The sequence below is a fragment of the Balaenoptera ricei genome, chromosome 9 (genome assembly GCF_028023285.1).
Source record: "Balaenoptera ricei isolate mBalRic1 chromosome 9, mBalRic1.hap2, whole genome shotgun sequence".
NCBI lineage: Eukaryota > Metazoa > Chordata > Mammalia > Artiodactyla > Balaenopteridae > Balaenoptera > Balaenoptera ricei.
Genome location: NC_082647.1, coordinates 47,752,459 through 47,769,335, shown reverse-complemented (window position 1 = coordinate 47,769,335; position 16,877 = coordinate 47,752,459). Strand labels below are relative to the sequence as shown.

The 16,877-nt window shown below is 42.4% G+C and overlaps 1 protein-coding gene and 1 long non-coding RNA gene across 4 annotated transcripts in view; one reads left to right on the top strand and one right to left on the bottom strand.

Moving 5' to 3' along the window:
• LOC132371911 (uncharacterized) overlaps positions 1–16,877 on the bottom strand; it is a 179,184-nt gene that overhangs the window by 4,666 nt on the left and 157,641 nt on the right. The window lies entirely within an intron of this gene.
• The window catches only part of CHN2 (chimerin 2), a 325,324-nt gene that overhangs the window by 286,057 nt on the left and 22,390 nt on the right, over positions 1–16,877 (top strand). For both annotated transcript variants that reach the window (XM_059933677.1, XM_059933676.1), the window contains exon 7: positions 5,448–5,525. In XM_059933677.1, coding sequence (XP_059789660.1) covers positions 5,448–5,525 — 78 coding nt within the window. The remainder of the gene's footprint in view (positions 1–5,447; positions 5,526–16,877) is intronic.

The window sequence follows — 16,877 nt, the reverse complement described above, 5'->3', positions numbered from 1 at the left end:
TCAGTAATATTGATTTTCATTTCATATACTGCCACAAGGCAGCAGATGCCTACATCTACAGGGTAGTATTGGTAGCAGGGGTAAATAGCTCAGGCTTTCAACACCCAAGGGGGGGACTCAGGCTCAAGAGATGGAAGTGAGAGGGGCCCCAGGATGACTAGGACCAGGATTGGAATAGTGGGGAGAGACTGTCTTGGGATTGATGATGACACTTTCAAAAAGCCCTCTTTAAAATGTACCACAGGAATTTACTTGAAGTCTATGGAAGAATTGCAGATGAATGGTAAATCACCTTTTCTAGAAATTGGTACTAAAAAGGCAGACTGTTGTGGTCCCCAGAGGCCAAGACGTGGGTCTGCCTGCAGCCAGGTGGAGAAGGGGCCTTTGATTAGACGAGCTTCTGAGGTCCCGTATGGATTTAAGATGCTAGGTTACTAAAGTCAGAGAAGAGAGAAGGGTTTCCTTTCTTGCACCATCCTGGGCACTTTATACGTACACATGCACCCCAACAGGCTTCGTTTCCCCATGTTTTCCTGCCCAGTGACCCATTCGTGCTTCCTTGTCTTCATCTGACAAACTTCCACTGCCTTCTCATTACCTGATTCTTTCTTGGATCCAGGATCCTAATCATAGAGACAAAGAAGAGTGAGATGCCATGCATAGAAAATAGAATCCAACCCTTATTTATAAAAAAGGAAAAGGGAAGTGGTAAGCTTATGTCACCATTTATTTATAGCCCCACCTACTTCCAGAAGTATCTTAAGTCATGGCTGCTTTGGCAGAGGACTCAAGGAGAAAAAAAGTCTCCTCTTTAAAACCCAGACCAGGGAACACCAGCCCTGTGAGTTGTTAACAGGTTAACAATGGGGAAGAGAGTAATTCTGGCATTTAATTCCTGAATATTTTAAAATGTGAACTTTATTTGGATGAGAGGTAGTTTAGAGGGTGGTTAAAAGCATAGATTTACTGTTATACCCAAAAGAACTGACACAGGTGTTCAAACAAAAACTTGTTCAAGAATATTCTTAGCAGCACTATTCACAATAGCCAAAAGGTGAAAACAACCCAAATGTACATCAGCTGGAGAATGTATAAACAAAATGTGGCACATCCATACAATGGATTATTATTCAGCAATAAAAAGTAATAAAGTACTGATAGATGCTACAGCATGGATGAATCTCGAAAACAAGCTAACTGAAAGAAACTAGGCACAAGAGACCATAGATTGCATGATTGCATTTACATGAAATATTCAGAATAGGCAAATCCACAGAGAAAGCAGATTAGCCATTGCCAGAGTCTGGAGGGAGAGGGGAATGGTGAGTGACTGCTTAATTGGGTAAAAGGTTTCATTTTGGGTGATGGAAATGTTCTGGAACTAGATAGTGGGAATGATTGCAGAATTTTGTGAACGTATGTAATGCCACTGAATTGCTGAATTATACACTTTTAAATTATTAAAATGGTAAATTTTATGTTATGCATATTTTATCACACACACAAAAAATAAACTTATTCTTGGGGGGTGGGGGGGAAAGCATAGACCTAGTTAGTTGTGCCCAGGTTCTAATCTCAGCTCTACCATTTACCAGCTGTGTGACCTTGGGCAAATCACTTAAACCCTCAGTTCCCATTTCCTCTCAAAGTGGGGGTAACTGTAACAGTACCTACCTCAGAGGGTTATAAATCTTAAATAAGCCAACATATGCACTTAAGCATATAAGGAATATAAGCATTTGCTTAGCATAATACCTGGCACAGAGGAAGCATGCTGTAAATATTTGTGTTATTAATCTAGCCCCGGTATTCTCAACTGGGGGCAGTTTTGCCTCAGGAGAAATTTGGCAGTGTCTGGAGAGATTTGTGATGTCACAATTGGGGGATGCGACCGGCATCTAGTGGGTGGAGGTCAGCGATGCCGCTTCCTATCTTACAATGCACAGGACACCTCCTCCACAGCTAAGAATTATCCAGCCCCAAAAGTCAGCAGTTCCAAGGTGGACAATCCCTGATTTAAACGGAGCATGTAGGGACATGTGCTTCATCTAATGAATATATGAATAAAAATACATCAGATAGAAATTTTTGTTCGAAAAAGACTGCCAGCCTGTCTCTGTGTATAGAGAACGTGTGTTAAACTTTGTGAGGATGTAAAAGAAACCCAGCCTCAGTCCTGGAGGAGTTTGGATAAGAAGAGCTCTGTGTGTGGAGGGCTGTTTAAGAGGGAAGTTTTTACCAAGAGACTTTTGTCATCATTTTTCCTTTAATAAGAGGTGATCTGGGGTCATCCACACTTCTCACAATAATGCTTGCTCAGATGCTAGCACTTAACAGTTCCCTATAAAGACGCATCTTAAGTGAGGGAACAGTGTCTGTTCACATATCTGAATGTGTCTTGTGTTTGAGTAAATTCTATTGAACAAATATCTGAAAAAGAAATCACTGTCAGAAATAAAAATTACTTGTTATAAGTAAAGGCACAGACACAAGAAAAATATTAAATCTTCTTGTATTCAACCACGCACACACCAAAAGGTAAAGGAGACCCCTTTTGCCCACTTTCCATTTAAAGAGTTATTTTATCAGATTCCAAAACCATATATCCATATACTTAGTCTAGTTTGGATCACAGAATATCTTCTCACACAGAATGACTCGCCATCAGAAGGTCTGTCCTGATTTGCTAGCAGTGAAGTTTGGGAAAGGGACCCTTATTCCTCCTCTCTGTCCTTTTGCCTTTAGGCTAAGTATTGGAAGACTGTTAAAGGCATGCCAAACCTTCAGTCAGTCCCTGTGCGTGGCAGATGTCCTTTAGGATTGGGCGATGGGAAGGAGGGCTAAGGAGTGTGGTGGAGACCATGAGGAGGGCAGACCCCTGGAGGTTCACACCCTTGGAAGCTAAAGCATGGGGATGCATGGGGCAAGAGACCCCACTCCATGCACCACCTTTGCACACCTTCCTCCATAACTCTGGTTTCCTGTATGTATAAGTGCTTTTGACAGCTTATTTAGTGCTACTATGGCAGGGAATCTTACTAGACCCTCTTGTAGGAGGAAGCAAAGGTAAACCAGACATAGAACATGTCACACAGAGTTCTCAATATGGCAGACCATAAGACCTGTTATAAATCACTCTAATAAAGTGATTAAGTGCAATAAGAAAAATGTGGGGAAAACACTATGGGATTCCAGAGGAAAGTGTTTGCCTCCAGTGGGGAGTTTGGAGAAGTCTTTTTGGAGAGGGTGGCATCTGAGTTCGAATGTGAACATTGGTGGATATGTAGATGTGGAAATGATGCTGGAAAATGGTAAAGGACAGAGCAAACTACCAAGGTGGGAAGTTGACTATGTCGGAGAAGAGGATTTGTAGCATTTGTGGCAGGGAGTATAGGGAAATAAATAAGATGGATAGATTGAGATGAGCTCATGAAAAACCCACAATGCTAGGACGCAGTCAAGCCATGGGGAATCAGTGACATTTTCTGAGCAGAGGTGGAGTGGTGACTGGACTAAGGCAGCTGTTGTGCAGCTGTGTATAAGGTGGACTGGAGAGATATCAAGGGTCTGAGTTATTGTGAGGCAAGTATAGTAAGGAGAGGCCAGACTTGACCGATATTTCAGATAAAGAATTTGGCAAGACAAAGTAAAGGAGGCAGCCCTGCACTGCTTACCTAGGCGCTTGGACATGGGGTTCAGAAGCACGGGTGCTGGATGCAGATGTTTTGGGCTGTAGTCCTGGCTCTGCTGCTTAAACCAACTGCATGTCCCTGAGATACCTCTTGATGTCATAATCTCTTCCTCCACAGAATGGGAATAAAAGTCTTGTTTTACATACACATGAGAAGATTAAATGAGTAAGTGCACTTAACACATTCTAAATCTCGTCTGGCATAACATAAGTTAATGTGCTCAAAAGCCCAATGTAAAAGTTGGCTGTTATTATTATTGAAAGTAAAAAGAGGATGAAATGAGAGGATGGACTTCTGAACCAAGTTGGAATGACAGTAATTGCCAGGAATAAAGAATTACACAAGGAAAAGATTGATCTTTTATTACTCTCCCCAAGGCTGCTTGGAGGGGCTGGAACATGGGGCCACATAGAGGATGGGGTGAGATTCATGGACAGTCCCATCTACATCACGGTCCAACCATCTATGTTCTTGTTTTCTAGTTCCAAAAGCATTGATCATACTGTCTGGAATTAGCTGCATTAAACTTTGCCAACAGATTAGGAGTACTCCTAAGACATAATGATTTCCTCACTTCTATCAATGCAGAGACCTGGAACCAGAAAACCAGGGTCCCAAGGGAGACCATCAAACAGATGATGCTTTTAAGAGCAAGGAGGGCATTAGCTTGGATACTAACAGAATTAACACGGAAAAATTTTTTTTAAAGAATAAAACTATGATGTTTTGGTTTTAGTTAAGGAATCTTGTCTTGTCTTTGTATGGAGGAAGCTGTTTGTGGCTGGGTCAGGGGAAGATGGGGGTATCCAAAATAAGAGGCAGGATGGGAGCAAGACATCCTGCCTCTTATTTTGAAACTTTGACTGCAGAAACCAGAGCTGAAATGCTATACCATTCTCTTATGCCTCATTCAGTGGTCAGACTGTTCTAATTTAATGCATGCATAAGAATAAAAATTAAGCTTTCCAGTGCTGGGGCAGATTTTTTTTTTTTAAAAAAGAGACGCAGGCTTTATCCCCTATAAGATTAAACATTAGGGTTTAAAGGTTTAATCTGCTGGAATTCAGCCCAGGATGGGGTTCAGAGCCCCAGAATAATTGGATACAGCCTCAGGCTTTGAACATCAGAGCTGGTTGGGGGTTGTGTGTGTGTGTGTGTGTGTGTGTGTGTGTGTGTGTGCGCGTGTGTGTGTGAAATATGCTAGCGAGCGTTTGAGGTCTCTCCTTGGCAATGAGCTGTGGCAGGAGGAATAAAGCTGCCTGCCCCTGCCTCCTGCATTGGTTCCTCAGTGGCTAACTGGATACAGCTTCTGGGGGGTGCCGTGTTCATGAATGTGTGCTATTGTTCCAGGCACACGTCGGCCTTAAGAAATAGCACAAAACAAAACAGGCCCGTCCTTATTCAGATGCAGAGCCCCCTCCATCACTCAAACCAGCCCTTCCAGGTCACATGCCCGAGGCCTCTGCAGACAGGACGCAGCTGCCTCTAATCTGCTGCCTAACATTAGCCGCGGTTCAAAAAACCTGACAGCGCTGAGCTTCCCAAGGCTCCGCAGAGGAAACTAGAAAGATCTGGGGTCCAGGCACTATGTTCTCCGAGGAGCTGTGGCTGGAAAATGACAAAAAGTGTGCTGTGGTTCGGAAGCCTAAGCAAGGCAGGAAACGCCAGGAGCTGCTGGCCGTGGCCTTGGGGGTGAAGGTGGGAGTCAAAGGCAGCTTTCTTTGGCCCCCTCTCAAACTCTTTGCCTGTCCACAGATCTCCTCCCTGGTCCGAAGGGCCGCCCTCTCACACAACGACAACCACTTCAACTATGAGAAGACACACAACTTTAAGGTAAGGGAGCCTCTGCTTTCTTTCTTCTGTGATAAAAGGGCAGGTGGAGAGCTCCAGTTTATGCTTTCCATCTGGTCTTTGATGGTAAAGTAACGAGACAGCAAACTCCTCTGCTTTCCACATTTAGTTACTTGCTTTGAATCAAATCAGACGGGAGATTTCAGAAAGCAGTTTGCTTGATGCTGATGCTTAGAAACACCTATATGTATGTATGTTAACTTAGTTCTGGAGAACTGGGCCCATTTCCTCTTCACATTCCCACGTCCAATGAAAGAAAAACAGAGCATGCCCAGTCTTTGGCATTTAGAGCTCATCTGGTGAATATCAAGCAGTACTTTTCCACTCGGAGTAGCAGTAAAGAATATAGTTATCTCTGAGCAAGTGAAAACAGTTGCCCGTTTCACATTTTGTGTTTTGTCTTTTGTTTTCTGGGACGCTAACTCTTTTGGTTTATGTGTAGACAGCTGTGAAAGCAAATGACGACAGGAGATACCATCCAGTAGCTTTTGTCTGTGCTCTGGGTGCAGGGGGCACCCTGGCAGCCCCACCAAGCTCCTTCGGGTCACAGCCTTGGTCCTGCTCACCAGACCAAACAAAAAGATACGGAGAGCTGGTGGCGGTTTAAGTGGATTTTCCCATGTGAATTTATAAACTGGAAATACTGCTATCTTCATTTCAGACTAGCAGTTGTAGAAACGGCCTGCCATCAGAAAATTATGCGTGTTTCCTTTGCCCTGATGTGTTTTCCGAGAAGCGCTGGGAGGAGGTTCTGATGCCAAATGGCCTGGCTTGAGACGCCATTGAGTGCAGGAGAGACAGGACAGCGTTAGAGGTTTTACCCCAGCAAATGGGCTGACGATGTGGAAGTTGGAGAGAGTGGAGATGAGGGATCCAGGAAGAAAAGAAGAGACAGGGGCAGCTAAATGTAAATTGTATTCTCTTTTAAAAACTCGTTTCCCTTAGGGCCAGTAGCCCGAGTAACAACTGGAACTAGATAACCCTTTGTCAGAAGTGACCAGGGAGACCTAGTTTATTCTGTTGCTTTCCTATCCTTCCTACGGACAGATGTGTGTCTATTAAATATATATTTGTGTTAGTTTGGTCTGTTTGCCCTGCTTCTGTTTTTAGAAAGCAAGCAGCTCAGGCATTTGCATGCTATAATTGACCTGAGGCATGGAATTTATTCAGCTCTCCATATTTAGCATGAGGGTGAAGAATTGCATTAGATAGGTCCTCATCCATGCCAAGGCTTTTGCTATTTCTCTCATCACTGAATAGTGACAGGTCTAATTTGGGGCATCACTGAGTAGAGACGGGTCTAATTTATGTTTTTTCTCTTTCCTCTTTTCTATCTTTACCCTAATTTTTTTTTTTTTTTTTTTGCCTTACGAAAGTATTTTTCTGACTTCTGGCAGAAATCCCTGATTTTTTGCATCCTATAGATGCACTACCATGAATGGGAGGATGGATCTTGGACTTGCAAATTTTTTTTCCTTCCTCTTGAAAATTCTGATTCTTTTGGCTTTAAGATACAATTGGAATTTTGCCCTACGCAGTTATGTGTTTACATGGGCTAGCTTCTCTCTGTAGATACTCTGTCTGAGTTTGTGTGAAAAATACCCAAGTGTATTTAGTTGATTGATAGTTGCAAAACTAATTTCAGTCTTTTTAAATCTTAGATCTCTGCATGGGACATAAAGACATTTAAAACAAAAAGTTAGTTGAATCTTATTTTCTTAAATAGTTCTGTTGCTAACATGAACTATATTAATTATTTATCACTGAAAAACACCAACAGCTTTTTAAACGTTTGCTTTAAAAGTCAGTATCTATTAGCTATATCTATTAACAATATCTCTTCTAACTTACTGCTATTAAAAGAAGAAAAGGCAGAGAACAGACAGGTTGTTAGAGGGGAATACACAAGCCAGACAGGAGCGTTTCTCTTCCGTGTTTTAAATAGACATCTTTGAGACATAACAGACCCTTGAGTCGCTGTGTCAGTTGATTGTGGCTTTCAATGGTACTGCTCGTGCCACTGTCCTCAAGAATGAGTGGCTGAGGCAGGAGGAGGGATGGCTCTTTCTGTCACTCCTTTCCCCATCCCCGCCTCATTCAGCCCTCTCCTCACCCGCCAACCAACTTTAAGTGGGAACTCTGCATGGTCTTTAGAAGAACATTCTAAAAGCAGGTCCCTGCTATAAATAGAGCAGTGGGGTTTTAGTAACATGCCACTGACCTAACAGAAGAAAGAAAGCTCTTATCAAAGGCCCCTGCCATCTGCTTGGAATCTGTTTTATATCTTAAATTTGCAGTAAGTTTTTATTTATATTAACTTCTAGTAGGCTTTGTTCTGAAACTTTCTTGATTTGTAATTTGGGTTATTATTGGAGGGTATTATGTGTCTGGCAAAGAGAAAGTGTTTAAAAAGAACAAGTAATCACATTTTCATGCTTATCAACAAATAAGCCTTGCGAGGCCCTGTCTGCACTCTCGCCTAGAGGCCTCCTACCAGAGAGTCAGATCTGCCAGCAGATCTTGATGCCTCACTTCAGAACAGGATTTTCTGCCCCAGTCAGGACTATTCCCCGGGTAAAAAGCCCTCTCCTCATCACTCTCCCCAGGAGCTTCATCACAAGCAATGAATAGATAACCTATAATGAAAAGGATCTGAAAAAGAATACATACATACATATATATATATATATATATATATATATATATATATATATATACATATACATATATATATACACATATATATATATGTATATATATATATATATATAAAACCGAATCACTTTGCTGTACACCTGAAACTAACACATCTTTGTAAATCAGCTATACTTCAAATTTAAAAAAAAAAGTACAATAATTACAATTTTTAAAAAGAGCAATGAATGGAAACTCCTGACACGGTACAGGTTGGAGCCCCTCCCGCTGCGCTCTTTGAGGAGGCTCCCTGTCACTGCTCCTGAGGGCACATCTACTGCCCTTGCTTTCCAAACAAGGCGTGTCTAGGAAAAGCCGAAATTCAGCTCTGGAAACAAAAGGTTTCGGCAGCAATTTAAAGTTGCGCCTCATTTCATGCAGTAATTAGATACTTCTCAACACTGTATACAAATGCGAGTGTTGCTGATTTAAATCCTAAATTCTCGGGTTACTTGTACATACTAGGAACTAAGAGTAGTTGCTGAAGGAATGATGACATTAGAAGACTCCTCTCTAAAATGAAAACTGTTTGATATATAGAAAAGCCGTTCTGTTATTTAACGTGTCTTATGTCCGCATCTCTGTTTGTCCATGGGACTGAAAGAGGCACTCTCCCGTAGGTAGACTAGCTCTCTTTTAGAGGATCTGCCCTAAGAACACCTTATGGCTGAGCTCTGAAACCCTCGAGAACCCTGCAGCGCCATCAGTCTGGATGACTGGCCTTCCTTCCCCACTTAGCACAGTGATGAGGTAGCTGTGGCCAGCTTGGTACTCCTGCCCACAAAGTGCTCTTTGGCAAGGAGCTTACTTCTCTGAGCATCAGTTTCCTCATCTGTAAAATGGGAGTGCTGTAAGGTTTAAAGAATACATGTAAATCACTCAAGGTCACTGGCACCCAGTAAGTTTGGCTACTATTATTACTTTATTGTTCATCTTTTCGTGTCTCTCATTTTTCTTGAGTTTTGATGTTTAGCTTTCTCTGTCTCTGTATTTCTTATTTTCTACCTTCACTTCTTCCTGTCCTTCTTTTTTCTATCATCCCTTTCTTCTTCTCAACATAATGTAGTTAAAAAATGAAAGAGCATTCCAGGCAGTGCAAAGGACATGAGTCAGAACTTGGAATTAGAAATGAGCCAAGGGTGAACAGGGTACAGGGAAGATACCATCCAGGAGAGAGAGTTGCTCACTGCACATCTGGAGAGTCGGCTGGGGCGGGTCGGGTGGTCACAGCCTGCTGACCCATTGGCACTTTGTGCGCTTAGCCCACTCACGCTCTCAGCCTTCCCAATCTGCATGTGTGTGTACATCACTCGCTCCTTCTCCTGAATTCTCTCCCTCCACCCAGGTACTTCAGGGGCACTCTTCTCTCCCTATATGCAATATGCATGGAGAGCAAAGGTCCAGAAAGTTCTAAACGTTAGAGAGCAGACCACCCGATCCTGACCTCACCTGTGTTCCCATCCCACCAATCCCTCCCCCAGCCCTCCCCCAGGCCTCCCCTGTCCATCTTCCCTTCAATCGTCTTCTATCCCCATCCATCCCTTTCCCAACCCTCTGCCAACTTTACTTTCATCCATAGCATTGATCACCAGCTGACATTGTACACATGTATTTATGTGTTTGCCTTCCCCTTATCAGAAAGAAAGACCCCCCTGGGTGGGGGAAAAGGGGTGGAGATAGAGACTTTGGTCTGTTTTACTTTCTGCAGAAATCCCAGTGTCTCAATCAGGGCCTGGCCCAGAGCCGACTGTCAGTGAATATGTTGACAGGATGTGTAGCAGGTATCTCCTGACCCTGCCTACCTAAGCTTGCACTTTCCCTCCTCACTCCCCGTCCCACAGTTTGCCCTCATCCGGGGCTTGTTGTGCTTGTGTTAGTTGTGCTCAAGTCTTTCCAGGTGGTGGGTAGCGGTCCTTGCCAGGGTCACCAACCGTGCTACCCGGTATCTTACATGCAGGCAAGCGGGGGAGACACGTGCCCGGTTTACTCCCATTGTCCCAGCTTCCTGTGTGGTGACTCTCAAAAGTGGCCTTGACTGCGCTTAAGTTAACCAGTTGCCAACTTGCCCTTTTATGTCCCCCACCCTCCACAGACGAGGCTACACCAGCAGCATCCTTTTCCTGCAGTACACTGTGTGTACGCACGTGTGCGTGCAGCACCTCCCACCCCGAAGATTCTGGGGGCCAGGACAAGAAGTCCAGGAGGCTGAGAGTGTGTCCCAGCTGAGGCTGGGACACCCATCCAGGGTGTGGCAGCACCACGACCTCCCAGTTTGGGTTTTGTGGCTCCTTGACGGTTTCTTTGCCTATCATCAGTTTCTGCATTCTTATCAATCTGGTGGTCATTTGCTTTGGAACAAGCCATATTTGCTTCCCACGTGCAAACCCCTTGCTTTTCCTCATCGTTGTTATCCTCATAAAATGTGCTAGCACTTCACCCCCAATATCTTGCCCGCCCTGCATTCTCGCGGGCGTGCAGGGGCCCCTGCCTGTCCTGGTCCCGCTTCCGTGTGCCTGGGGAAAAGGGTGGTTGGATTTTGCACCTGCATTTTGGCACAGGCAGAAATCACTTCAGAAATGGTTGTGAGTTTTATTTTGTTTCTTTTGTTTAATAATCAGAAAAGGCTGTTTTGGCAGAAGCAAGTCTGGAAGGAACAGTTCAAGGAAAGGCTAATAACTTCATCACCTTGAATATAAAATGAGGGACTCAAAGTGAGACTGGAATAAATAGGCTTGGACATACTGGGCTTTATGAAGAAAATAAGGCTTCTGCTCTCAAAGTGCTATGAAGATGAGTCATTTTTATCTACTGTAGCCTGGCTCCCCCATTATAGTTATTAGAAACCCCTTATTTTCAAATAATAGAACCCTTGGAAACCATCTTAAGTGAAATAATAGGCAGGCCTCATAGAGCCCCCAAGGGACTGCTCAGAACTCAGGCAGGGAGGAAGCAGGAACTGGGGGTACACCTGGACCCACTGTCTCCTTCTCTACCCCCTCCCTCCCTCTCTTCCATTCTCTTCCCTCTCCCTCCCTTCCCATCACTTCATTGCTTTCTACTCTCATTGTTCTCTCCCTGCACAAAAAGTCTTAGTCCATATGGTCTGCAAAATATGGCTGATGATAACTCCCTAGTTTACATATTACAAAGACCGGCCACAAAATCCCAATTCTAAATTTCCAGAGAGAGAATCGGAATAGCCTGACTTAGACCAGGTGTCTACTATGCTCAGATAACTCTGGCCATGGAGGTCACCCCCTCCCCGTAAATACATGGATGGGGCTATAGTATGTCTGGAGGATGGATGGTACCCAGGTTACGTGTGAAAGAAAGGAATCCTCCCAAGTAGATAGCCTGGAGATGTCAGCTGTAATCCTTTCCTCCTTGTTTTGAAGAATTCCACTTAAAGTTTCACATCAAAGTCCAACTCTTTCCACTGGGTTCTGCTTGAAGGAAGTCATGAAGCTACTCTGAGCCTCGATGTTATTATTAATATTAGTATCTGAGAGCCTGGGCATTCTGCAGCACAAGTTAGTCTTGTCATCTGTTTGGGTATAAGGAAGAGTCTCTATTCTTTTAGTTCCATCTTTTACAAAGTGTACCCATTGCTGCTGTGCCATTTTGGAGCTAGGACTAGCCCTCAGCAAACCTGGGAAGTAAATGAGGTTTGTGTCTGGCAAACTCTCCACCCTCTTCCCCTGGATTGGTTCTCTTGCCCCCCTTCCATTGCTCCTATCTGCCGAGTTACTCCATGGAACCACCCTGCTGAGACCTGCCAGCCCTAGTTTCTAGATCTTAGCTTCTCCTTCTCCACGTTATCTGGAGGCTTTGCATTCTACAAATTGGCTACACATTAGGGTTAATTTGAAATATCATCTGTTTCCTGACAAACCAACCTGGTAGGTTGCACGAAAACCCTTTCTTCTGTGATTCACCAAGATTTACTATTACTCCACAGATAGTATGTGCTCAGTTTAAAAAGGGCTTGTTCATGAAAATGACAGCTAAATTAATCCAGTAGTCGTGTTTTAAATGAGTCCTCTTGAGACCAGCAGCACGATGCCTTTCTGCAATGGAATTTCATTCATGGCAGGGATTTTGGCCAAGTGAGGAAACAAGTTTTGGACAAGGCTCTCACATAGGTGAGTACCTTCTCTGCCTGCCAGGGTCTGACCTAAAGCTTATCTTATACCTCCTTGGCATGTTTTTATGTAAATACTGGGACACTGTCATTGTAAATCCTTTACAAACCAGCAGAGCCTGGTAGAAAGAAAATAGGCTTTGACAGCTAACCCAACAGAGACTCCTTGCTTAGGCCACATACCAGGCAAGTGGCTTGGCCAAGGTGTTCCACAAATGTAAATCATTTACTAACAAGTCTGGCCCATATAAAATGCTTAGTTGTTATTAATTTTATATTAAGTTTTTTTTATGCCAAAGAACATTTCATTCAGAGGGACTATTCTAAATGACTAAATGGCTGATTCTGGCTTTTTAAGTCCAGAGAAATACTCCTTTTGTGTTTTGTGGAGACAAAAAAAACACCAGTGATCACTGTACGTATTAGCTGGGTATAAGTTCTAAGAAGAGGTAACTATTTAGACATTCTTTTTTTTATTCAGCAAATACAGACTGAGGGCCAATTATGTGCCAGGCACTGCCAGGTACAAGAAAGATGGTGGTGACGTAAGAATGTGAGCTCTTCCCCTGCCAGGTGGTTCTCAACCAGAGCAGTTTTGCTCTCCAAGGGACATTTGGCAATGGAGACATTTCTCATTCTCATGACTGGCATCTAGCAGAGGCCAGGGATGCTGCGAAACATCCTACAAGGCCCAGGACAGTCCCCACCACAAAGAGTTATTGGCCCCAATGTCAGTAGTGCCAAGGTTGAGAAAACTTGCAGTTGACAGTGGGGGCCCTGGTGGTCTTTGAGCAGGGAAGTGTCAAAGGATGTTGGTGCTGATGCCCTCATCAACCTGAGAGGAAGTCAGCCAGCATAAGGATATCTCATTATATGCAATGGGGAGAATCCCAAAAAGCTTTGTGGCAGTCAGTGTTTTAGAAATGAAATCCTGTTTTAAATGTACTAGAACAGCTGCTGAATAGACGCACCTTGGGGGGTGGTGGTCAGTGGTGCCACGATGGAAAAGCCCGGCTGTCCCACGGCGTCTGCTCAGCAGGCCTCACAGGAAAACCCGGAGTCTTCAGTCACAGGCCCAGTGATTCCCCTTGGCTATTTCCCTACATCTGAAAAGGTTCACTTCAAGGCCAGTATTTCATCTGATCTTGCAAGAGGGAAAAGTCCAAAGTTTAACCTAATTTCTCACACAAGTTCAATGTCACATGATGATGGGAAATGCAGTCGATTATAGGAAAAACCCTTGGCTGAGATCAGGAGGCCAAGTGCTGCTGACCATCTGGGGGACCGTGGACAAGCCGCCTGTCCTCCAGCCACCCAGGTAACTCTGGGCAAAAGCTAGACTAGATGAGCCCCAAACCCAGAGACTTGTAGCTGAAAATGACTTTAGCCATCTCCAGCCCCTTCTTCTCTGCATATAAAGCAGCTAAGAAAAAATTGCCTTTGATCCAGAGTCCTTTTCATATCAAAGTAAAAGAATAAAGTTCTCATTTTAATAGGAGTAATAAAAATGACAAACTGAGGTGATGTGGTTTTAGTCTATACCCGTGACTCTCTATCAAGGTTACTTTGTCCCCAAGAGCATATTGGGCAATATCTGGAGACATTTGTGGTTGTTCCAGCTGAGGGGTTGCTACTGGCATCTAGTGGGTAAAGGCCAGGGATACTGCTAACTGTCCTACAATGCACAAAGACTTATCCAGCCCAAAATGTCAATAGTGCCAAGGTTGAGAAACCCTGATGTATACTGATAAGGAAAAGCAAAATTTCTCAACTGTAGCACATCATAAATAGCACTTTCTGTTTCTTATGGTCTAGAACCTGGGCTGAGCTGATTATACACTTGGGCAGTGTCTACACTGACCCATCAAAACATATTTGTTATGAAACCACCAGAGAATACTGCTTTCCAGATTCAGCAGATGTGAGACAAATAACATCCTGCTCACTTAGAAAGAGTCAAGTTGGGGGATACTTGCTAAATGCCTGAGATTTTTCTTGACAACTCTTCTTGTTCTTGTTTTTCCTAAGTGGCTATTCCTGGGCTATTTGTCAAACAGACCTTATCTCCTGTAATATCATCTTTTTCTGTTTGGTGTGGTTTTTGAATTCCAGGCAGACCAGGCCCAGTATAATAGTCTTGGACAGACATTCTTCCTGTCTGGGGTATTTTCTTCCTGTCTGGGGTATTTTAGTTACTGCCCTAAAGTTTGCAAAACGTTCTTTTTTCTGAAAAGATATTCTTGAAAATCAATAAACTTCAGAGAATGGAAAAAGCTGATCAGTGACTTTTCAAGATATGGGGCATTTCATTGGGAGAGTAAACATAATAACTCCAAATAATCCAAAATAAAATGGATCCAGAGAGTGTACCCTCAGCATTTACATATAGCCTACTGTCTAGAGATTGTCCTTGTTAACCCAAAAGAAAATTGAACGATATATCGGCCGTGAAAATAAACAACGTCGCATCACAAAGCGGAAATTAGGCAGTGGACCTAAAATAATGTTTAACTAACTTTACATTCCCTTCTGTCCCCATTTTGCTATATTTCTGGGGAATGTGTATTTGTGGGGACAATGAGTGGAGCTATTTGCTATTCAGAAATGTCTGCCTGCATTTGTTTGGCTGAAGAAATGAGATGGAAGGCAGTGGGGAAACACTGATGGGAAAGGTTGTTGGTAAATATGAGCAGGGCTAATAAGCATTAAATGCAATCTTGATATGCTTAATTATTTTTTAAAATATGGCGAAAAGTGAAATTTTAGAAAATCTGTGATTAGCGTATCCTGTATTTCCTGAAGCATCCAGTAGACCAGTTTCCATTTTGTCAATGTATGGTGAACACTGTAGCTACTCTCCTAATTCCTAAATATTGCATTTTTATTTTTACCTCAAGGCATGTTATTTCCCATGTGATTTCTTCATCCATTGGAGATGTTCCGGATAAGAATTTTGTCACTCCTTCTTTTTTTTTTTTTTTTTCACATGACCTACACGAAAAGAATGCCTTTAAAAAGCCAAACCCACCTTCACTGGCCTTTGGTTGTGCTGTTTCCTCTTCTTGGAATGTTCTCCCCGAGTTATCTGCCTCTCCAGGTCAACATCATCAGTTCCCCTCAGCCTAATCTTTCCCAGTCTAGTGAACTCCTATCCATCCTTCAAAAACCCAGTTCAAATATCTCTTTCCCCAGCCTTCTCAGGAAGAATTTATTATTCTCTCCAGTATCCTACCATAGGATAATTATTTATGTTGCCTGTTTATTCCTGTAGATGAGATCCTTGAGTGCAGGAAGGTTTTGCTCCCCTGATCTATTTTGACTTTGTTATCCAAGGACTAGTATAGTGCCAGGTTAAAAGTAGGCAATCAGCATGTAAGTATTGAATAAATGAGTGAATAATGAGTGGGTGAATAGGTGGATGAACTAGGAAATAGTTCCCCTCTCTGACATCCTTCCCCCACCAATTTGTAATGCCATTTCTGAGATATACCAAGTCTCCATATATGTGTGATTTGGTTTCTGATCTTTCCACTCGGTACCACTGGTCTGTCTGTCCATCCTGCATGGTGTTTTACTTTTTTTTTTTTAACTATAGAAGTCTTGATATATAGTCGGATGTGTTTTCTTATGTTCTTCTACTTATTCAAAATTATCACCGCTATTTCTTTCTGCTCTATTCTTCCATATAGATTGTAGGGTCATCTTGTCAAGTTTTGTGAAAAGCACCATGGAGACTTTGCTTGAAATTGCATTGAATTTAAAGGTTCATTTGGAGGATAATTGATATATTTGCAGTATCGAACGTTGCCATACATGAATATAGAATATCTCCTTACTTATGTCATTAATTTATTTTATAATTATTTTAGATTATTGCTGATGCTATAAATGGAGTCTTTAATTTTTATGATTTAACAAAATGAGTTATTGCTGATGTATAGCGATGCTACTGATTTCTTCTTATTGCTCTTATATTAAGTAAACTTGATGGCCTTGTTCTTTCTTCCAACCATATATGATGTATTTCTTTGTCTTGTTTTATTATGCTGGTTAAAACTCTGAAGGATAATGCCCAAGAGAAGCACTTATAGCAGGCAGCCTTTTCTTTCTGCTGACTCTAAAGGAAATTATTCTAATGTTTTATCTTTAAATGTGATTTTATTATATGTGTATCATAGATATCTTTAATCAACCATTTTTAGGAGAGTTCCCTCTATTTCTAGTATGCTAATTGCTATTACTATGAACAGGTGTTGAATTTTATTAACTGTTGGTATTCTAATTTTTTAAATGATTATGTGGTTTCTCTCTCTTGTTTTATTATTGTTATGAATTCTAGTAATATGTCAACTACCTTAAATCTCTGAAATAAACCCTCCTCGGTCATGACATTTAAATATAATGCTACACTCAGTAGGATTTTTATATTTATGTTCATAATTGAAATTGATGTATAATTTTACTTTTATGTACCATTCTTGTATGGTTTTTGAATCAAG